The sequence below is a fragment of the Filicampus tigris genome, chromosome 11 (genome assembly GCF_054856515.1).
Source record: "Filicampus tigris isolate MCC_2025a chromosome 11, RoL_Ftig_1.0, whole genome shotgun sequence".
In the NCBI taxonomy this organism is placed as follows: Eukaryota; Metazoa; Chordata; class Actinopteri; order Syngnathiformes; family Syngnathidae; genus Filicampus; species Filicampus tigris.
The window spans coordinates 9,853,123-9,876,353 of NC_141227.1; the positions used below are offsets into that span (position 1 = coordinate 9,853,123).

General features: G+C 40.5%; 1 protein-coding gene across 6 annotated transcripts in view; it reads left to right on the top strand.

Moving 5' to 3' along the window:
• The window catches only part of sipa1l2a (signal-induced proliferation-associated 1like 2, genome duplicate a), an 80,698-nt gene that overhangs the window by 26,010 nt on the left and 31,457 nt on the right, over positions 1-23,231 (top strand). For all 6 annotated transcript variants that reach the window (XM_086044751.1, XM_086044755.1, XM_086044754.1 and 3 more), the window contains exons 3-9: positions 7,191-8,955; positions 11,892-12,025; positions 14,733-14,921; positions 18,312-18,486; positions 18,896-18,999; positions 20,172-20,329; positions 20,834-21,410. In XM_086044751.1, coding sequence (XP_085900877.1) covers positions 7,455-8,955; positions 11,892-12,025; positions 14,733-14,921; positions 18,312-18,486; positions 18,896-18,999; positions 20,172-20,329; positions 20,834-21,410 — 2,838 coding nt within the window. In that variant the 5' untranslated portion in view covers positions 7,191-7,454. The remainder of the gene's footprint in view (positions 1-7,190; positions 8,956-11,891; positions 12,026-14,732; positions 14,922-18,311; positions 18,487-18,895; positions 19,000-20,171; positions 20,330-20,833; positions 21,411-23,231) is intronic.

Consider the following 23,231-nt stretch of genomic DNA (forward strand, 5'->3'; position numbering starts at 1 on the left):
AAACCCACACATGCACGGGGAGAACATGCAATCTTCACACAGAAGGTAGCCTGGATCCGAATCAACAACCTCAGAACCGTGAGCCGGATATGCTAACCACTCGTTGTGCCGCCCACCAAGTAATATAATGGATGAAAATACTCGAGTGAGCATCCTGTTCGAAGATCTTTCCACTGTCCATTGTGGCCATGTCAAAGTGCATTCTTTATTCATTGTTTAACACTGGTTCTGAATGGCTCTTACACTTAGAGTGTACTCTGGAGCATATGGTTTTATAGAAAATAACTAATATTAGTTGATCACAAAAATACAAGGTATATTGATGAGTAAACTAATCAGCCTTTTACTCTCTAGGAGACATTTACATAATTTGGCCTCGTTATTTGAAATTGTAACAATCAGAATTCCCTTGAGAACTTAAAACTGAGCCCCCACAGAGTTTTAAATCACCTCCGAGTAGGGTGAAACATAAACACTGTTTGCGGTGTAAACGTGATCTCATTCGACTGTGGAGTGACATGGAATGTGGCTCATTGTTTTAATTGTGGGTTTATGGAGGACTCAAATGGTCAGTGAAGCACAAGCAACATGCCCTTGGGTTTGTTTGCTTTGCACTTGGATTTTCCCCTTCCTGGTGGGTCTTGATGAACATTGTGTGACACATCCAAATGTCTGACTAGCCGTAGCCTGTCACCATGAAACACTCAAACGCCAATAATAAAAGCACAGAGCATCTTGGAAATTTGCTTCCCATTGCAGTGCTGCCTGATTCACTATATGATGAAGTCCATGAGGTGGAAAATTGGTGTAATCATCTTGGCCTCTAACCTACATTGCACCCTAATTTGGCTGTAGGACGAGAGGATGATTGCATCAAGGCTTGGCCTCTGCCTCTGGAGGTCGAAACAAGTTGGGGACGAGGCCGGCTTCTACTTCCTGCCTGCTTGGAACAGAGGCAGGTTTAATATTGCTCAATTACACATAGCTTTATTAAAGATAATTGGTCATGATCACATGTCTGTGATGACCTCGAGGTTCAAAGTAGCCCGTCAGCATATTAGGAGCTAAACAAACATGTTTGACCTTGATCCTGGGGCAAAAGGGACAAGGGAGGATGCTATATATATAAATGAGTACGGTATTACTCAAGAATGGAACAGTTAAAATATTTCACAGTATTTCTCTCTCTCATATGTGCCGTTTACTTGCCAGGTAATCGAAAGGCTGTCCCCCCCAAAATACTGTATTACAGAAATGTCTCTCACCCAAAATCTATTTTGCAGTCGTTATCAGCATGTACACTTCATGGTTGAACTAATGGACAATAGTGGATATCAGTCAGTGTAACAGAAAAAAATGCCTGGAAATTGATATCCTTAAATCAAAATCAGACCTTGTACATATTTGGATAGAATTCAGGTATAATAAAGATATCTGTCACTGTGACCACAGTGTAAGCAAGCAGTCAGTGCTTTCAAAACTTGCAAATTGTAGACACAAACATGTGCGCGCCTGCGGTAAATCAAAACCACAGTGAAGAATTAAGTGGCCAGTGGAGTAATTTTGAAGTCACTCTTCTGATTTTGTACTATTGTGTATCTCTTTACATGTTGTATGTATGGCTACGCATGTGGGTTGTTTTGTCAGTGTTAGTGCGTTGATATAAGGTATGGGTCACTTGAAAAGAGATGTACTGCAAATAGACACTCCAAAAATCAGATAGATGCACTTAAAATGAGATTTGCGATTAAGACATGCGGTTTATATATAAATAGATAGAGATAGAGATACTCTTTATTCAGCCTCAAGGGAATTTCACTGTTCCAGAAGTTTCCACAATTGAGACACAATACAAACATGCTGTATTGCCAATAATACTAAAAACAAGAGAAATATTAAAAATAGCATCTATTTAAGTCTCTTTACTTTTTTAGTCTTTTTTTAGTCTTTGTATGGATAGAATACAATAAAATAAAAGGTGGTCTTAATCCCTGCTATGATTTTGAGTAATACATTTAGTATATCGTCATAGTATCTGCAGATAATCAACAATGAAGATTTTTTTTTTTTTTAGAGAGAGCAAGAAAAACATGAACAATGGTGATGAATGTGTGAAGAACAGAAAATAAGAGATAAAACCGATCAAAGGCAGTTTTGGGATGGGTGACTTCTACTCTTGCTTCGTCATACTGCAGAAGTGATTAATAAAGGGGTTCATCAGAGCTGGCTGACATTATGTTCTGTTCTGGCAAAGAAAAATGGCATATCGCTGACAGATGAGTATTAATCTCAGGATGGTGGAGAGAATATGTTAACTTTCCTCACTCTGTTTTATTATGTGGCCAACTTCCAAGGCCACTGTGTCAGAGGATTATTTTAAGATCGTGCAAATCAGATGGACTGCTTTCTACATCTAAAATTGATCAAGATATCTATCTGACATCAGAGAATAAAAATGAAATAAGGGACTCTTTTAGGGAGGATTTTATGGCTCCTTTGCTGGAAATAGGGATAATGAAAAGTGCAATGATTCGATTCACATTGCATCTGACTAGTTACGGCCTTTTTGACATTATCATTTTTAAAGTAGAGAGGCCACAAAAATATGTTGGGCTGTTAACTTTTATCGTCCTCCCTCAAAACTAAATGATTTAATCGTAGAGCAATAATGATCGCTGTTTATCTTTTTTAACTGCTCCATTTTTCTTCATCAAATTACTTTTAACCAAAAGACAATTACTGTTTACTGTCTGACTAGGCTACTGTCTGAAGCTTCTGTTTTGTACGGTACTGGAACTCAGAGGTCAAACGCAATCCATTCCTGCGATGTTGTACCTCCACCAACAATTTCAATCCTGTTGTATTTGCCATATCAATCTACCAATCCGCATGCACCCTAAATTTCGTCGTATTTGGCTTAGTGATTAATCCTCGATCAGTTTGGTAATTCATTCATTTTTGTTGCTGACCAGATAGAATTTCACAGATTTTGGGATTCCACAGAAACTGCGGCCATGACATCTCCTTTTCGTTTTTCAAAGTTTTGTGATCTGTAATAGACAGCAAAGTTATATTTTTTTATTTTTACAAGGGGTCCTCATTTCGCAGTTCCGTTACTATGGCGGTGTTGTTAGACAAATTTAAGGCACCGGAGTTTATTACAACTACGATATATGTTTTGTAATGTATAAAAGGCGCAGGCTTGATAAGCTGTACCTTCATCCTACGCCTTTTTGATTGGCTTGTTTTCTTGGAAAACTGTGTAGACTGTTCTGTTCTCTTTTATTGAAGCTGATTGAATAAATAACCAACCAACCAACCAACCAACACTAACACAGTAGTAAAGTGGCATTTACAGTAAATATTTGTATGAAAAACACTTTTCAAACATAATTTATATAAAAGTGGAAATGATAATAAATGAAATCAAACAATCAAATGAAAGTATGAAAGTATGGTAGTAACTGAGCGGTCCTTGTCTCACTGTGTGATGACTATAATTCTTACACTGCGGTGTAAACTAGTTCATTAAATATCATTTGTAATCTCAAATGTTCAGATGTCAAGTCCCTAAACCAAGGACCAAGGTACAGCTAAACGATGTTGTCTATCTTCCACATAGCCTGTTTTGCTTTCATATAGTCATTAGCTGCTATAAGCTTGGAGAGAAGGCCACTTGCTCACATTATTCTTCCTTGAGTGTAAATACCGAGTGCTCTGATGCATTTTCCCCTTTGTATGTCCCCTTTCCCTTCTTTTCTCATCCCTCCATCCAGCCCCATAGTTTGCCAGGCTTTGTGTCTTAAACATCCATAATAACTGTGCATTACTTCAGTAATAAGGGCCTGTTAGGAACATAGCCTGCCTGCCTACCATCTGCTGCCTCCCTATAGCACATGCTGGCATTGTGGCGGGAACAGAAAACAGCCACCTTGAAGACACACAATAGACAGATTCTGCTGACCATGGATCCTGCCACACACTCCATTAGTTGAGGTTGTGGCGTGTTGGAGGTGGAAGGAGACATGGTACAAATGTGTTCATTGATCATTGTCACAGAGAAATAAATTAATAGAATGAGGGCAGGGGAACACAGACCACCATGTTCATTGGGTTATGCTGCCTCGTCTCCCATCTGAAATAAAAGCCCTCTCACCCTGTCCTGACCTTCCACGGCAACATAAACAAGGAGAAACAGGCAAATTATTGAGGCTATTTTCCTGGCTCCTCTGTGTTCTTTACATCACATTTACTAGCGAGTAGGTGACACTTTCAAGGTGCTTTGCTTTCTAACTAAATAATTATAGACTGACAAGGTCTGTGTTTTTATGCCTTTGCATTCATCATAGGCAAGGCAATGCCGCTTTATTTATGTAGCACATTTCATGCACAAGGCGACTCAATGCAGAGAAAACAAAAAAAAAAACGAAAAGGAAAAGGAAAAAAAAGATTTAAAATGTTTATAAGACCTTAATCAAAGGCATGGGGGGAAAAAAAGCTACATTTTTAACCTGGATTTAAAAGCATTTACACTTGTGGCTGACTTCACTTCTGTTTGCAGTTTATCCTATTTGTGTGCATCATAGCAGCTAAATGCACCTTCAGCATGTTTACACTGAGCTCTTGGATCCACTAATTGACACAAATCGGTATATTATAAAGTATATCTTATCGGTTCCTTGCATATACTGATTCAGCTGAGCGTTAGTAGAAATTTGTTTTTTTTTTTGTTTTGTGAAAGGAGATATCAGCATGTCTTCAGTAAAATGCCTCTGTTGTAATTTGTACAGTTCAATGTGTGAATGTGACATGACAGTATTGGGGCAGCTCTGCATTTTCTGTTGAGTAGTAGTAGTTGAATCTGGAGCCTAGATTGAGTTTTCTTGTCAGATTGTGAAAATTGCTCCTAGATTTCTTAGAGAGTATGGTTTTGCTAAAAAAAATAGCTCCTGGTGTGTTTGGGATTGGTGTTCTAATCCTTTTACATGTTAGTATTGGAGTACATTTGTGTTATTACTCGTGTACTGTGTGACTGTCTTTATTTCTTAGGGATTGGAAAAACATCTAATTTGGGGGTTTATATATGGAAAGGACAAAAGCAGTTTAATCACACCTTCTACCTTAACCGAAGGCCTTTGGCATTGTTTACTTTACATTTTGTTATTCATCAGTTACAAACACTTAACAGACATACAGTACTTCCCAGATCAGTCTTTTTTTTCTAAATTGCTGCAACATGACACACTGCTTGTGTTAAATAGCACCAACCATTTTGTACTTGTAAACAAAGCAATTGAAAGCAAGACAAGCCAATAAAACACATTCAGAGACATGTCATGGAAAGATTGCCAATTTTCTAGCAATTATTTGTCAAAATGGGATCCTACTGTATTTTAGTAATCTATGCGTTTGGCTAAAGTGTACAGACAAGCTTAAATGACATGATCCGAACCATATTTTCATTCCAAAGTAGTGTGTCTATCTGCTTAATGATAGTATAACAGAAGAGCATAAATAGTAGAGAAAGCAAAGTTAAAGTTTGGGGCCTGTGGACTGATCTTAAGCAAAGCCCCAGTTTACTGCCATCTTCCACAGCGGTAATAATCATTTAAAGGAAAGACCAGTAAGGCTGGAGCTATCTAGAACAAGACAACATAATTTAGGTCAACAGAAACTCTGTGGTGACACTGACGTGGTTTTGTCCTCTTTAAGAACTTTGACTTTGTGCAGTCTGATGAATGTTTTCCCATAGCGCCCTTGCCTGAGTCCCCAGGATCTATAAAACACCTTCAGTGCAGAATTATTTAAAGAACAACTTGTAAGTGTTGTAAGAGTTCTGTTTTTGTCAGCTTTGTATGTTGATTATGCTGTCTATTGAAATTTGGATGGATCAATGACACAAATTTCATTGTCCTATTTAAGTATTCAAACTATACATATACCATAGATTTTGTGTGTTTTGGGGCTAAGGGCAGTCGAGTGGAACGCCCACTCGCATAGCTGATATTCACACAGCTGGTATGGGGTCAGATCCTTACTCAATCCCTCATTCGCAATTGTCTGCGATTCAGTCAGCTGGGATCTCAAACATCCATTGCCCACTACCCTGAACAGGATAAGCGGACATACAGTAAATGATCTGGCAAATATTATTAGGAGGGAGAGGCACAATGTAATTGCAGCCCATTTACTATTTACGAGACTGTTGGATACAGACATAGATAGTGTCCCTTTTGTTTATTCTCTTAGTTAGCTGAGAGGGGAAGCATAGCATAAACTTTTCTTGAGAGTTTATGCTAACAGAGGGACGTCAGGAATTTTGCCTCATAACATATTTTTGTTTATAAAATTTGTCATGCCCAATTTAACTCACGTGGTCTAATTTTCTGTCGAACAATCAAACTGTATGAAAACTGTATTTCAATATGAAGAAACATCCCTGTTGTATCATTTGCAGGTTTGATCCTGCAGGCAGTATAAGATATTTGTTCATGTAAATGTGTAGCTGAACATCTGTCTCCTGTTACTGTAATTCGCTTCACCACCATCTGTTAGGCATTGGGCAAGCTGATATGCATCTGTTTAGGTATCAGGCCCTAATTGTACCAACTCCTCTCAAATACTCCAATCAGCTACATTTGGTGATATTCTGTACATCACCAAATTCTAAATCCAATACAACCCTTGATTCCGTCCAACATAATCGTGTGCAACCACTCTAGGTCAGTGGTCACAAACTCCAGTCCTTGAAGAGCCCCTATCCTGCATGTCATTGATGTGTCCCTCCTCCAATTTACCGGGTTCAAAGGAGCAATTAATCTGAAAGTTCTGTCGAACCCTAATAACGATTTGAATCACCTGTGTTGGAGGAGGGAAACCTCTAAAACATGCAGGATAGCAGCCTTCGAGGATCAGAGTTAGTGAACCCTGCTTAAGGTCAACGCAGTGAGCTGTATCATAATGAGCAGGATCTACTTTTCCCCATATTCTGCATAAAGACGCCCCAATGTAACTCTGCCTATATTTTATAAAACAAAACAATGTGCAAACACTTGAGGTCATCACAATAGGCCACACCAGAAAATACAGGATCTACTTGTTTTGCATAACAATGTTCCAGTTAAGTGTGTGGTAGCACAGTAGCTATGTGTATTAATATTTCCCTCTGTGGTTCTGTCCTTTTACTTTAGGTCCACCTCTTCCAGCTGTCGTTCTAAGTTGGTGGCAGGCTGTGAGAAAAGATTTCACCCTGCAGTGCCTCAAAACTCCTCAGATGCTTGTCCTTCCCATCCGAATGCTGTTTGTCAATTGTTGTGCCAGTGGCCTTTTGTGAGGTATGACAACAGCATCTCAAAAGAGAAGTCCCTTCTCCTTCACTCATCAGTGAGCAGACCTCGTGATATCATGAAGAAGGGTCCTAGAAGTCCACTCTTCAAGGGGTTTGCTTGCAAGATATGAGCATTTTGAGCCCGGTCACGGATAATAAATCAAACCTTGTGGGAGTCGTGGGAGGCCCAGAAGAATACCACAGAGGCATGCAGTCAGAGGAGTTATTTAGCAGGAAACTTAAAGCCCTCAATGGTAGCATGGGACCACCAGGCTCCAACATGCAAGGCAAACTAGAAGGTCCCGGCAAAACAAATGGTACTCCAGCCATGCCTAAAATGGGCGTCAGGGCCAGAGTAACAGAATGGCCTCCAAGAAAAGATGGATGGGATGGACGGCCATCACCAAACTATCAGAGTGTGATACCAATATTTCAGAACGGCCAGCAGGACCATACTGTGGAATTAATTGCGCAAGATGAACCAGTCTGTTTGGAGGTAGACTACTCTGATGCAAAGTATACATTGAGTGACCTCCTTAGTCACTCACCATTGAAAGGCCTTCACCCTATTCGTCAACGCAGCAACAGTGATGTAACAATCAGTGACATTGATTCTGAAGATGTAGTAGATCAGACAGCTGTCAATCCTAACACTGGGGCCTCTTTACATCGTGAATATGGAAGTACATCCTCTATTGACCGTCAAGGTTTAAGTGGGGATGGCTTTTTTACCATGCTCAAGGGCTACAGAGTGGATACCTTGGACCACCGCAGTGTACCACCCTTGGGTTTTCCGGAGTTGTTGCGCTGTGATGCCTCCCTCTCCCCCAGCTTACAGACAGCAGCCCAGATCGCCAGGGGGGAGTTTGTCACAATTCCAGGCTTTGACTATATAGACAGCTCCTTCCTCTATAGCAGAGATAGGGAGAAGTCCTTCATGAGACGCCTGAAGTCAGAGTCATCTGAAACATCTTTGTTCAGGAAATTGCGGACAATTAAGAGCGAAAGTGATGCTTTGAGACTCTCTCTGGAGGATGATCGAAGACCACTCAGCTTTCAAAAATGCTTTGCCCATTATGATGTTCAGAGTGTTCTTTTTAACATCAGTGAAGCTGTTGCAAGCCGAGCTAACCTGAGCCAGAGGAAGAACACAACTACTGGAGCTTCAGCCGCTTCCGCTGGGGGCTTGTCCGGTGTTGGAGCCGGTGTTCTACCGGGACCAGGACCAGATGCCGGAGTAATAGGATGTAGTAGTGGAAATTCTGCCTTCTTTGAGTCACCACGAGGGAGCAGGGAAGACTTGAACCCAAAGGAGAACTTGGATGCTGATGAGGGGGACGGAAAGAGCAATAGCCTCGTCTTGGGCTGCCCGCACTTTCGCAACGAGATCGGAGGGGAAGGAGAGAGAAAGATTTCACTTTCCAGAACCAACAGTGCCAACTACAGCGGACTGTCGGAGAGCTGCTCCTTTGAATCCTCGCTAAGTTCGCACTGCACCAATGCAGGCGTCTCTGTTCTGGAGGTTCCTCGAGAAAGCCAGCCCATCCATAGGGAGAAGGTCAAACGCTACATCATTGAGCACATTGACCTTGGTGCTTACTACTACCACAAGTTCTTCTATGGAAAAGGTAAGAAATCTGTCTCGACGTTTGTCTGCCAGTAGTGCTATAAGTCCTGGTAACCCAGTCTATCATTTTATCAGATTGCTTTTTTTGCACAGGCACTTTGCTTTAACCTTTGCTTTATTGTGTTAAATCGCGCACCTAGCATATTTTTTACCCTATAAAACCGTGTCTTTAGAACGAATTGTAATTAAAAAAACACACTCACAAAGGTAGAATAAGGTAAACAGGCAACTTCTGGACCAACAATTGTACTGACCCGCAGAGCAAAATAACTTTTTGATATTAGCCTGTCAAGGGCCTGCTGGCTAACAGTGATGTAAAATGGTGACAATGTTCTATATATAGCATGCGAGCAACAGATGGATCGATGCCATTTCTGAGGTGGCAGGAATTGGTTTTGCAAGCTCATAACCATTTCAGTATGCTTAATACTTTTGCAACATTGTGAATGTGCTTAATTGAACTTTTTTGACATGTTTGTGTTATGGGGAAATACAAGTAAAATTGATCATTATACAAAGTCTGTGCTACAACAATAATAGCATTGAAAATGAGTGACTCATTGGAATATATTTCCCTGAGAAAAAAAAAAACGTAGTGGGAAAGCACGTTCATTCCCCAAAGGAACAGCCTTAACTCATCATATCAGATATCTTGACGTTCCAGTTATTTGTAGCTACAGGACCAGATGATATTAGGTCTAGAACAATAGTTGGATTGTGTTGGGTACAAGAGTGTATGTTTCTCTTCCTTGAGAGAGCGGTCATGTCCTCTCTGGATATTGCGTTTAACCTTGCTGAGAAGCTGTGATTGGTCATGTGTGAAGTAAGAGGTGAGCGAGAGGCTGTGTTGCAGCTGTTCCCCATGGGGGGCAGTGGGGTGTGAGGACCCTTCCTATGAAACTATGGGGTCAGTGAAACTACGCCAAGGTTCCCAATCTCCCCGTTAAAACACCTGTGAGCATGGCTGTAAATACCCATGCCAGCCCAACCCATCACATCATTATATACATATCTGTTTTCCCACTGTTTTAGGATTGACTGCACTCAGCAGATTGAATTTCCCAACCTTAAGCCACACAGAAAACAGCTGCTTCACCTTTTAAAACTGTCAGATGCCTGAATGTCCACAAAAAAACATGCTCTGCTTTAAATTATACTCAGAGTGTCAGTTTGTAACATCACTTAAAGCCCTCCTGGCAAGGTTAATGAGACTATTACTGTACGTTTAGATGTACCATTGAACTTCCTCGGATAATCATCAACTGTGAAAGGCTCCCTCCGTCCCTCGCTCTCCAAATGGTTCTGTTTAGAGTGTTTAACCTCTCTGGTAACTCAGGCCACCACATATAGTGTGACTAGCTGAAGTAGCATGTGCAGCTGTCACTTTGCTTTTCTTGTTCATCTCTTTTTGTGAAGATGATGCTTTTTCACAGTTTGTGAATGTGGCCCTTCCCCCTTTTATGAGGTGTTTTACTGGAGAGACAAGTCTGTCATCACCTCAGACACATACACACCCATGTACAAAAAAGACACACATTCACACAACCATGACGTGGATGCTTTTATCAGCATGGCCTGCTGAACATTGATCTCACTGATTGCTTAAAGCCATATTTGCATCAGCAGGGGTGTTGTTCCTCCGAGACTGCCCTAATGAACAGTGTTTATCCACAGCCAAAGGCCAGACCCTCTTCCAGTATACATGGTCACATCATGTATACCGGAAGTCATTAAACTGAAGAGGCTTAACTCATTCACTGCCATTGACATATTTGTTTTTTCACAGTCCAGCCATTCAATCCCAGGAACTTATGCATTTTTTTTCAAATGTATTCAAACGTTAGGGTAAAAGAAGGTCTGAAAATATTTGGCAGTGATTGAGTTAATAGTTTATAAAACACTGTTGTTTTATAGAAGCATGTGATGCTGTGGACGTTTGATGTGGATGTTCGCTGTTCATTGCAAGGTGGCAGGAAGACAAACTTGAGGTGCTATTTGACATGACAACCCAAGCCATCCATTTTGTAACCTTTGGCATATTGTCAACACCAAGTGATGGGAGCCCGTGACATGTTACGCAAAGGTGTTGACAAAAAAACTTTCCGTTGCATTTGACACCATCAGTGTTCAGTTGGGTCTTGGCCTTCTACTAGCTCTTGACCTTATGCCTTACAGAGCATTCCACCTCAGTCCACTATCCCAAAGAAGTCATGCATTCCTCACATGGATAACACTGACTTACCTCGATATAGTTTATTTATTATGCATGATTAAATGCGCTTTGCTCTTAGTCAATACAAAAATGATAGGTAGCTGTGCATTTAAGATGCATGGTCTCTAAGCGGCAAGGACACAACATCTAAATCATCTGCAGCAATCTTATCATGAGCATGGACTGGAAAGAATTCTCACTTTTATCTGGCTTCATCTCATATAGGTATGCTTGATGTGGGATCATAGGTTCATTAATTCCAGATATAAAAAAATATAACCTGCATTGACAAAGCTCTACAATCTAAATTGAAAATCTATTCATATGCTACATGAGAATACTGTCCATTGCTGGTGATGAGTTACACTAGCTCAATGGAAATTTATAAAGAGGTATTTTTCATTTTTATTGTTACAGTGTTTTTTTCTGCATTAAATCCAAGAGCACCTATGTTCTAATTTTGAGTCAATCAGTTTGGTCTTTTTGTTGGACCATTTTCTCCCCTTGTTTTAATCTGCTGTCAAAGCTGTACGTTTATAGCTCAAACCTTTTTCAGCAATAAATACAGTACATAGCCAGACAGATTTTCTCAAAGCAAAAAGCTGAGATTTTATCTCTTGATCATTTGCCAAATAAGTCCTCACAGATGCTTGAGAAAGGTTTGGAATACATGTCAACATTGAACTGTTGAGATTAATTTGGTCTTTTTTTAAACGTGTCTCCAGAGCATCAAAACTATTTTGGTGTAGACGACCATCTGGGACCTGTGGCAGTCAGCATCCGCAGGGAGAGGCTGGATGATGGAAAGGAGAAAGATGGAATGCAGTACAACTATCGAGTCACCTTCAGAACCAGTCAGGTAAACATAATACTCTGATGTTTGACCTTTCCGTCCTGCTTAGTGTCATAGTGATCGGACTGAAACGTTTATGGATCCATGGTAGAGACACCTATTTCCTGTAAGAGTATTGACTTCTCCCCTGGACATGCTTTTAAATGCTATTCCTCACATTGCCTTCAGCACAACATGTTCAAATCGCTGAAATCATTCAGGCACTACAAGGGTGTTCTCAGGCTAAATGAAACCTCCGCGCTACAGAGGTGACGCAGACAGAGTGAAACCATGTCTGATCAAAGCATTAGAGTTGATACCACTTTTTAGTATAATGTATTTTGCAAGGCTGGGCATATCGCCTATGTGACAGTCAGACCGGTCCGCTTATCCGCATATGATGGATGCCCATTTTGTAGGAGATAAATGGGAAACTTATAAAAAATAGTCGGACTAAGCATAGTCTGAAGCCCATATTTTGCCGTGTTTCGCACGGCCCATAGGCGGGTACTATTTTTTCTGACCGGGAAAAAATAGCAGATAAACGGACAGCAGAAGGCGATTACCGGTCCGCAAATTTTTAATAAAATGCCCGGCTCTAGTATTTTGTACTCAATAAACACTGTTGCTCTTCCTTTACTTCAACTGATGACAAAGTAATCATTGAATGCTACTAAAAAGAGGAAAATAAATAAGTGTTTGATTAGGGTTTGTATATTGTATCCACCCGAACATAAATTACATTTTGCAGTTGGACATTTTGTCCATGGCATTGGTGACAATTATCAATTTAAGTGGAGCGACAAACACTGTACATAAATATTTTATTATACTACAGTATCATAAAAATGGAGGATAAATCTCACTTTAAAAGGAAATTGTCAGTTTTGTGTGAATCTGTTTTTGGTTCATGATTACCTACAAATCATACGCCTGTGAATTGTAATACATTGTAAGATAATGGATGGATGGACGCAAAGATGGCCATGTAGCCGACTTGTGCCCGTATCAAATTTTCCTCCTTGTTTCCTCAGTGTAAGTAGAACTGTTTCATCTTAAAGGTCAGAGAGTGTGGTCTTGATTAATGAGCAGCAGGTCTCTTTGGACTGGCCTCGTTGCTGCCATGCCAAACTGGCATACTGGCTTCCTTGCTCAACACCCTTACTTAGTGAGTTATGACTTCCTTTGTGACAAGCCTGTAAGCCTGCAGAAATGCTTCATTGACCATGAAAAGAAGGGGAAGCTCACGCTCCTCAAATCAACATTAAACACCCAAATGCATCCTTTGGTTCTGTGCCAGTCATGGCTCGGAGGTCAGTCTTGCAGAAGCCGTCTTATTGCCATTGGCCTTGCACGCGCTCCCTCACCCATGCACATGCGACGTTATTAATCCACAAACCGGAATGCTGCATCTCATGGTCCCTGGTGGTATAGGAACCCTCTCACTGATAGATGCTTGGTGGTCTCAGCCAATGAATAATTCAGGTGGAACAGATGTGTCAGGCAAAGAAATGTCACCGATATCCAGTACCATTCTTAGGTTCAGGCGACACTCCCTCGATGAAACAATGTATCTGGGTCATGCGAACCCTGCATGTCGCACGCAGTTTTAACTCCCGAACCAGTGGAGCATCTATTTGCATGGGCTCCTATCATTAAGCCCCAGCGCTCTTCGCCTCAGTGTCCCACTCTCGCTTGCTGTTAAGTAATCTGCTTTTCAGCATGCCTCTCTCTCTCCGGCAACCATTGACTGCTGACATCTAAGTCCGCAGGCCGTGCAGATCGGGGTGGGATTCATAGGTGTAAATGTGTCTGTAATGTTCCAAACAACAACACGTCGTTACCGGCGGCGTGTTTTAAAGCTGTTTGCTTCAACCGTTACCGGCACATTAATGGTCATAACACTAAAATACCACTTAACACGTAGTGTTCAGTTAGACTATTTTAATTATTTACAATGGGAGATGTTAATGCTGCCCATTGGAGCTGTAATGAGCCATTGCCCTGAATAGCACGGCAGAACATGAAATTGTATTAGAACTGTATCTCGCAAGAGCAAGCATGAGCTTACTCATTTCAATATTGGTACAAAATGTTTCAAGCCATCATCAAATCATCGTGTTCCAGACTTGCTGACCTACATGAAAGGAGAGCACACAGAGACCTAAGCCTAATATGTTTCGGGCCACAACTTTAGGTACACCTGCATGAATTTAGGTATAAAGATGTGATACAAAAGTCCTGCCTCTAAAAAGATAGTACTGCTCATTTTTTAGACAAACTGCCAAAATTATGTTAATTAAAGACTATGGGCCAAATTCACTAAAGGACTGTGTGGCTTTTGCGTGGCGCTAACCGGTAAAAATGGAACAAACAGATAGCATCTGGTTCACAAAGCACGTGCAGATTGCGCGTATTTAAATGACACGTCATGCTCCGATATACTGTTGACATGTCGTCCAAATTTTCATCTGCACTTCATTCTTTGTGAATTCGGCAGTATATGTATTATTGGGTTTGCTCTTTGTGGTGTAGAACATTACTTGACTGTATCAAAATGGAACTATTTCTATCTGTCCCTGTTTATAGATCAGTTGTACCTAATTTTGTATCCAGTTTGTCGGTATTGTATAAAAGAGAGTGTAATTGTTGAGTCTTTTTCCATTTGTATCTAAAGCACTTTGAGTTGTCTGTACAAATAAACTTGCCTTGCCTTTGCCTTGTATCCTGACAGCTGACCACCCTGCGAGGAGCCATTCTGGAAGATGCAATCCCATCCACAGCACGACACGGGACGGCCCGCGGGTTGCCGCTTAAAGAAGTACTTGAATATGTAATCCCAGAGCTCAATATCCAATGCTTGAGGCTGGCAATCAACTCCCCTAAAGTACCGGAGCAACTACTCAAGTTGGATGAACAAGGGGTAAGTGCAGACTTCTTTAGTTGGTGATTAAGCAGCTGGATGTTCGGTCTCGTTCAAGAGAACATGCTTGTATAGTAAATGCAGTCTTCCACATAATTTGACATTTGGGTGAAGGTTTTGGGAGCACCTCCGCATTCATTATTAACAATATAGGCATGGAATGTCATAACAGAATGTTGAACCCATAAAACCGAAGCTGAGGTAATAGCTGTGCAGAACTGTTAAACTAAAAAGGACAGGAAAGCGGCATGCTGTGCATGAGATGTGAAATATGTGTCGTAGGGGAAGATGAGAATCTGCCTATGAAGTCATTTAAAAATGTTTACGATAACCCAAGCATATACAGTATATTCCTACAATACCACACCACTTGTGCTGTCGACCATGTTGAGCTGACAATATTTAGCACTATATCAACCGTCAATATATTATTACAGTGTAATCCGATTCTATCATTAAAGACCCTGTAAAGCAATATGTCTTGTAAATGTGACACACCACAGAGAGGGTTGTTAAAGACCCCAGCTAAATTTGATTTAAAAAATCGCCAAGTACTGTTCATCAGATGATGTTTTAAAATGTTGTTTACAGGGCATAAGGGAACTTTCAAACGTGCTGGAGATCGAAGACAGCAAATATCACACTTTAATACAATCAATATAAATCCTAAACACGCGGTTCCTGGATCAATTATTGATATGCTCTGATAACCTGATTTCGAAGTTACACATTTAATAGCTTCTGTGTTTGTGATGGGCTATTTTGCTTGAATGGTGCAGGATGTCACCTGATATTATCAAGGTGTGAGTGGTCTTTTAGCGATAAGAACACTGACATGTATTAAGTCATTGGACAGGAAGAAGCGTGCAGGGATTAAGCAGCGTTGCACTTGCTTGTCTGCCTATTAGAGATATGGCTACTTATCAGCGTAATTACATTTGTTAGCTTAAGCTTTCCATCCAAATGTCAGGGGACAGCCTCTCAAAATGTGAATGAATGAGTGGCATTTCCCTCTGGTATAACAAGATTTTTTTTCCCCACAGTGTAAACAGTAAGAGTCAAGTGACCTCTTTAAAGCAAATTTAATGTAATTAAAAGCATAATAGTTTTGTTCATTAATCACAATGGTAACTTTGTTAAAAGATGTTTAATTATGAAAACAAGACCACTTTTATATGTGGCATCTTTATTTGTACACACCCCTGGTTTGATCATGAAAATTATCATTGTGTAAATGTTTAACAAGGCAAGAAAACTGGATTTTTAGCAACTCAACAATATGACAGGAGGGACTCCAACTTCGAAAGCCTTTCATTTTTTTGCACATGCACACAGTGGATAGTGTGGAACGTTTTTTTTTTTGTCTATCAGATTGTACTGCATGTGTTTTCATGGCGAGTGAGAGTAGGCCTTCACAATATTTACATGATCAATTGTGCTGAGAGAAAATCCCTCAAAGCAGCGCATTCGGTTGCCAGGATGAAAAAGGAGATAAAACGTAAACCTATTTTACATGTGTGCAGATGGACTGGGAAATGCATTAGCCTGGTAGATATTTTGGGATATGATTTTAGATCATATATCGTAAATCATATTAAGTAAGCTATTCATGTAAAATATCAAATAACACTTGCCTCCATCTGGAAAATGACAAAACCCTTTCTTTCACCATCCATTTTACATTATCTCAAACATTGTACATTTAATTTTAACAAGGCCAGATGGGAACAAGATTGGAACTAGCATCTTGGTGTTTATAATAATTATATCCTTGCAATAAATTATTGTCTTCAATTTGTATCTCCGCCAGACTTGGTATTATTCGAACCACAAATACTCGGTCATTTTGGATTTCTTTTGATCAGATCCATTGATTATCTGATACTTGAGCGGTAAAGCCAAATAATTCAATGGTAAATGAATCCTGAGATATAATACAGGTTTAAATGAGATTTGTTCACACGTTCAACAACACAATAAGCCTATTGAGGCTTCTATTGTAGTGCCTCCCTTCCCTTAAGAGACTCAATCACCTGCCATCATATTTAAAGATTAAAGGATTAATAGAATGAATGGCCCCTCGCTTGTTCTGCACAAGTTCTCTATATAGTGCTTCGGTCAGTTGCGGTGCCTCTATAAATAACGTGTTTTTTATTTTTGTGGTTTAATACTGTTGAGAGAGATGGACATTGGAGATTCCTTTTGTCTTAAAGGATTTCATGAGTTGAAACCACTTTAGGAAAATCTATTGGTGGATTCAGTGCATTGTGAACTGTATCCCAGAAGCCTTACCAATGCACTTGTGTTTGCACATTTAGAGCACTAAATTCCCAATTCCCACCACGTCAATGTAATTGTTCTTGCCATTGGCCAATGTCTTAACAAGAGTATAAGGTGACGTGATCCCAATAAATGTATTTTTTTTCCAAAGGAAGCAACCTCATCTTGCCATTACCACTGCTTGACATGGTATAATAGCCATCTGTCAGTGCTGCCACTTTAGTGCACAGCAGATTGCCTGATAGAGCAAATCACCATGACAACTGTGTCAGCAGTACACCAGGAGCTGATGACCTGTATGGGAGGAGAAAAGCAATTCCACTTTGTTGTTGTTACTTTTCACATCCACAGAAACTTTTTTTTTATGTATAGACTATATATAGACTTAGACCTGCAAGTTCAAGAAGATGCCCTTCGGTGAGGATATGGGCAACAGGTGCCAAATACTGAGGCAGGCGGTTATTTATTATTTCCCCTTTGACACTTTGTTTTGGTCAGGTTCAAGGAGCAGTGAGCCATTCAAGATTGATGGTGGTTGAGAAGGCTCGACATGTCATTTTGACCTGGACAGTAATAATACCCGCAGTCAAAACAAAACAAAATAAACTGTAAAATTATATTTTGACTCTATCAGCAAGACTTTGCCATTTAGACATGTACCTTGATCAAAGCCAAACAGTACCATAGTAATAACAATAATGATAATTATAACAATAATAATATTTGTCCCAAAAAATTTTCAAGGGGGATTAACTAACTTGAAAGGGATAATACGGTGTAACTTGCATTTCCTAGTTGTAATTCACAAATCTACTGCTTGTTATTAACATCTGGAGGTATCTAGTATGTACCTATTCACTGGGTTAAGATTTATCTTCTGCATGTAGCCTATGTGATGTCATAGCTTTACTTTACAAAGGGGGAGTTCAGTTATTTTCTAGAGGAGGTTCTGAAAGCCATTGCATTAGCTGCGACGTGACAAGTGGGCACTCACTGCCGTTAAAGTGCATCATGCAGAGTATGCACAAGTGCTTTATATGCTACACAGCTGCAACAGGAAATTATACTTACTCTCTGAGTGTGTGCCTGTGTGTTTGTCTCTCTTTCCAGCTAAGTTTCCAGCACAAGGTGGGTGTACTGTATTGTAAGGCGGGTCAAAGCACAGAAGAAGAGATGTACAACAACGAGAGCGCTGGACCAGCACTGGAGGAGTTCTTGGATCTTTTGGGCCAGAGAGTTCGCCTCAAAGGCTTCACCAAATACAGAGCGCAGCTAGATAACAAAAGTAAGACAAACCATAAATGTTGCAGTGCAAACCAACGGTATATACATTTACATCTGTAATAGGAATTGGTAGAGCTATTTATTAATTAGTCAAGCACTTTAATTGTGAATTTTATGTTGATTAATGGTGCTGTGACGTGAGTGAGGCAAGGAGTGTGCTACTGTACATGGTTGCAACCAGCACAGGCGTTGGTTTATTCTAGGGACAGCTTTACGCTCTTCAATATGGTAGCACTGGAAGGAGTTCCGAATTTTCAAAGCGACTTTATTCCCTGGCCAATAATAATATTGTTTTTAATAATAATAATTGATCCAATCCTTTTCACCCTGGTGCCAGATTTCCCATCTGTAATCTGAATGCAATTCAAATGATCTTCAAGTCTAAAACGGAGATGTTTTTGCTGTTCCAGCTGATTCCACAGGCACGCATTCTCTCTACACCACCTACAAGGACTACGAGCTAATGTTTCATGTATCCACCATGCTCCCCTACACACCCAACAACAGACAACAGGTCAGTGGACACCGCAAGTGTCAATTTAGTGTGTCTGCATTGTAAACCAGTTTGACACTAGGCTTTAGTCTCGAAGCAGCTTCATATTTGGAGTGCTTCATTCTTGACTCCTGCCAGTCGGCACCCTCACACTCCCCACTAGATAATTTTGCCACATAACGACCCATCAGTTGAATCTCTGAGCATTGCTATGGCAACGGCACCTCATAGTAGGATTTTAATCAATGCATCCCCAGGGGCAGGACCTGCCTATCTACACTAACAAGTGAAATTAAATGATTGTAGCTGTTGCTTGACAACCATTGGTGCCATAAATCTGCAATCATAAAGGTCCACTAGTTACATTTTTACAAACCTTTTTGTGACATTAAAGAGAAGGAGGCCTTCAGACACACTTTTGTTTCTTATTGTATGTTACGGGCGGCACGGTGGACAACCGTTAGCACGTCCGCCTCACAGTGCAAAGGTTGTGGGTTCGAATCCGACCCCGGCCTTCCTGTGTGGAGTTTGCATGTTCTCCCTGTGCCTGCATGGATTTTCTCCGGCTACTCCGGTTTCCTCCCACATTCCAAAAACATGCATGGTAGGTTGATTGAACACTCTAAATTGTCCCTAGGTGTGATTTTGAGTGCAAATGTTTGTTTGTCTCTGTGTGCCCTGCGATTGGCTGGCAACCAATTCAGGGTGTACCCTGCCTACTGCCTGAAGATGGCTGGGATAGGCTCCAGCATGCCCGCGACCCTTGTGAGGCTGAGCGGTTTGGATCATGGATGGATAGCGGTTTGGATCATGGATGGATGGAAAGTTGTTACAAAGTTCAGTCACTTAATTTAAACCTCCTTGGTCATCTTTCAGCAGGACAAATAGAGTTTACCATCATTCTTTCATTCACCTAACCAACCTCTTTTTCTGTTTGGTCTAAATTTACTCAATCCCGAAAATACAGAGTCGGTACACAAATCAACAAAAGAGGCTGTTTAAATTAGGTTTGGGGATCGATGTTCTCTACCCTAAAGTCCTGGACTTACTGAGCAAATCCTTTTGTGAATAGAGCTCACATTGTACATTTAAGAGAAACTCAAGTCAAATGAGGATCATTTAATAAAATGTCATATCACAGAGAGTGTCGTTTTTTTCCTTGTATTAAACTGATGTCCCTATCTTGTTTTTAGTTATTGCGGAAAAGGCACATTGGCAATGACATCGTCACCATAGTGTTCCAGGAGCCTGGGGCCCTTCCTTTTACTCCAAAGAGCATCCGTTCTCATTTCCAGCATGTGTTTGTCATCGTCAAAGTCCACAATCCGTGCACTGATAATGTCTGCTACAGGTAAATAAAACAAGCGTGCCTGTGAGTCTCCTTGAAAGATATCTTTTAAATGCACAGTGTGTGTGGCAATGTGTCAGATCAACAAATAATTAAATATTCTCAAGACAAAGTAGCCATGTTTATCCTTTGGTTGGCTTTAGATAGATGTCTTTGTGCCACCTTTTGTAATGCCTATTAATTTGGAATAATAATGATAATGTGCTACTGATTGTTCTCTGTTTTCTGCTGTGGCTTCACAGTAGCTACTTGACAGTAGAAGAATATCAAGCGAGTCTTTTGATCTGCTCAGTAATGATACAGTTATTATCATGACACCTGGAAATTATGACTTACAAATCTCTTCCTGAATGTTTTTGTAGTCGACATAAACCCCCAGCGTTTGTTAACAGAGCAAGACTAAATTGAGCTCTACTTTGCCTCACAGTGGTATCATTTCCACATTTCTAATGGGTGTCGTTTATTTCAGCAATTCAGTTAAAGCATCAATTTAATGTTGTTTTCCAGTGTTGCCGTGTCCAGGTCAAAAGATGTGCCCCCATTTGGCCCCCCGATTCCAAAGTCAGTGACCTTCCCAAAGTCTGCAGTTTTTAGGGACTTTCTGCTTGCCAAAGTCATAAATGGAGAAAATGCAGCACATAAATCAGAGAAGTTCCGAGCCATGGCGACCCGCACGCGGCAGGAGTACCTGAAAGACCTGGCGGAAAACTTTGTTAGCACTGCTACGATTGACTCTGCTGTCAAATTCAGCTTCATTAACCTTGGAGCCAAGAAGAAGGAGAAAGTGAAACCCAGGAAGGATGCACACGTGCTCAGTGTTGGAGCCATCACATGGAGCGTTCGGGCCCGGGACTTCGGCCAATCGGTGGATGTGGACTGCTTGCTCGGCATATCCAACGAGTTCATTGTGCTCATTGAGGAGGACTCAAAAAATGTCGTTTTCAACTGCTCTTGTCGCGATGTCATTGGATGGACCTCAGGGATTATGAGTATAAAGATCTTCTATGAGCGCGGGGAGTGTGTCATGCTGTCTGCCCATGACAACTGCGGAGAAGACATCCGGGAGATGGTGCAAAGATTAGAGGTAAGTCCTTCAAAGTCTCAACTGTGATATTTCTTTCATTTTAAATGTCTTGTTTTCCTGCTACACTGCATTCTGGAATAGAAGAAGCGATGTTTTCTTATGCTTCAAACCAAACATATCCAAGGAACTCAGGTGATAATTAGATTGATAGTTGGCCACCCACCACTTTGCTGGCGAGATTTTTTTGGATTGTGTGCAACTCACAGATGGTTTTGATCACATTCTAATTTGGCGTGTTTGGGCCTGTACTTGGGGTCAGCCAAAAAATGGTAACACTTTCTTCAATTTGAATAAAGTTGGGACACTTTGTCAATGGCATTCAAAAGATGGTTAACTTTTTCTTTTGAGCTGACCTTACTATTGGAATCTGGTTGCTTTGTTGAAACATGGCACACCGTATTTTAAACAATTGAAAGGTGCCTGCTTCAATACATTATGGTTATCTGTCACCATGCTTTTCTAGTTTGTAAAGAATAAATGCAGTTTAAAAATCATCTGATGATGCTCTCTGAATTTAAATATAGAAAGAAGTCTGCGCTAATGTCACCACAAGATGAGCTAACTGTAGCTTTGCCTTATTTACTGTATATATATTTGTGAATATTGTACAGTTACAGTTAGCTTTTACTCTGGATTTAGAAAGATGGATCACAAATTGTCACACAGCTTTTTGGAGTTTGGTTTCCAAATTGCTAATACTCATTTGGGTTTGTTGCATTGGCTGGCTTACAGTAATTCAAGCCCGTGTTGGCATTAACTAGCTATGATGCTGTTGCCACTCCATCCCCTCATTTCCTATAGTGCTGGTCCTCATTAGGATTACAAGTGAGCTGGAGCCTGTCCCATATGACTTTGGATGAGAAGCTCGGTACACCCTGGACCAGTCGCCAGACAAACACTCATTCACGTTCCCACCTTTGGACAGTTCAAAGTCCTAACCTAAGATGCGAGTCATGCATCCACTGTGCCATTCGTTTGATGTTATTTTAATCTTGTGTGCTGTAGCTGTAGCACCCGATGTAAGAGTGATATGAACAGTGCCGGTTCAACAAGTATGTCACTTGTCATTAGTGTTTCACGATACCAGTATAGCAAATCACACAATGTTACCTACTGTAGGAGAATGAAACCCTCAAACTAAGGGCCTTTTTGTACCATTGTTAGTATTTCTCTGGTAACGCAATTCATCCTGCAAAAATAACTTTGTAGGTTTACCACAACCCCTTTTCCTACATGTCATATGTTTCTACTCTGTGTGGACCGTCCTTTTATTAATTTTATTATTGACATTCTAGTATCACACCCTTCCACTTTTTTTTTATGTGTTTTTTTTAATCCTCTTTGGACTGTTCGAGGATTTTAACCCTCCTAGTTATTTTTGGCTCAAAGTCATCACTCACATCCAGCGTATGTGCCAATTATTTGGGCCACGTATTTAGATGTGTTGCTCTCGCTTCAGTAAAACCATTAGGGGAACAGATACATTATTTAATGGAATTGATGATCAGTGTTTATGAGATTTGGGGCCATTATTTGATTGATACTGTTACGAGACATGCTTCGTAAACAAGATGCAACCCTGTTTTGGGGGAGGAAATACAATCACAGTTCCTGGGTCTATAAGACTTCACAATAGGCAGCTGTGACTTGTTGCTCCTTTTCAGAGTGAAACATATAAAGTATTCTCATCTCATTCCCTTTATGTTCATTTAGGTTACATTTTGTAATTTGGGGTTTAGAAAGGTACAATCATGCCATCCCGTATGTTGTAGGGCCTGAACACCAAATCAGATCATCGTTTGAACGTAATTATTTAGTTTT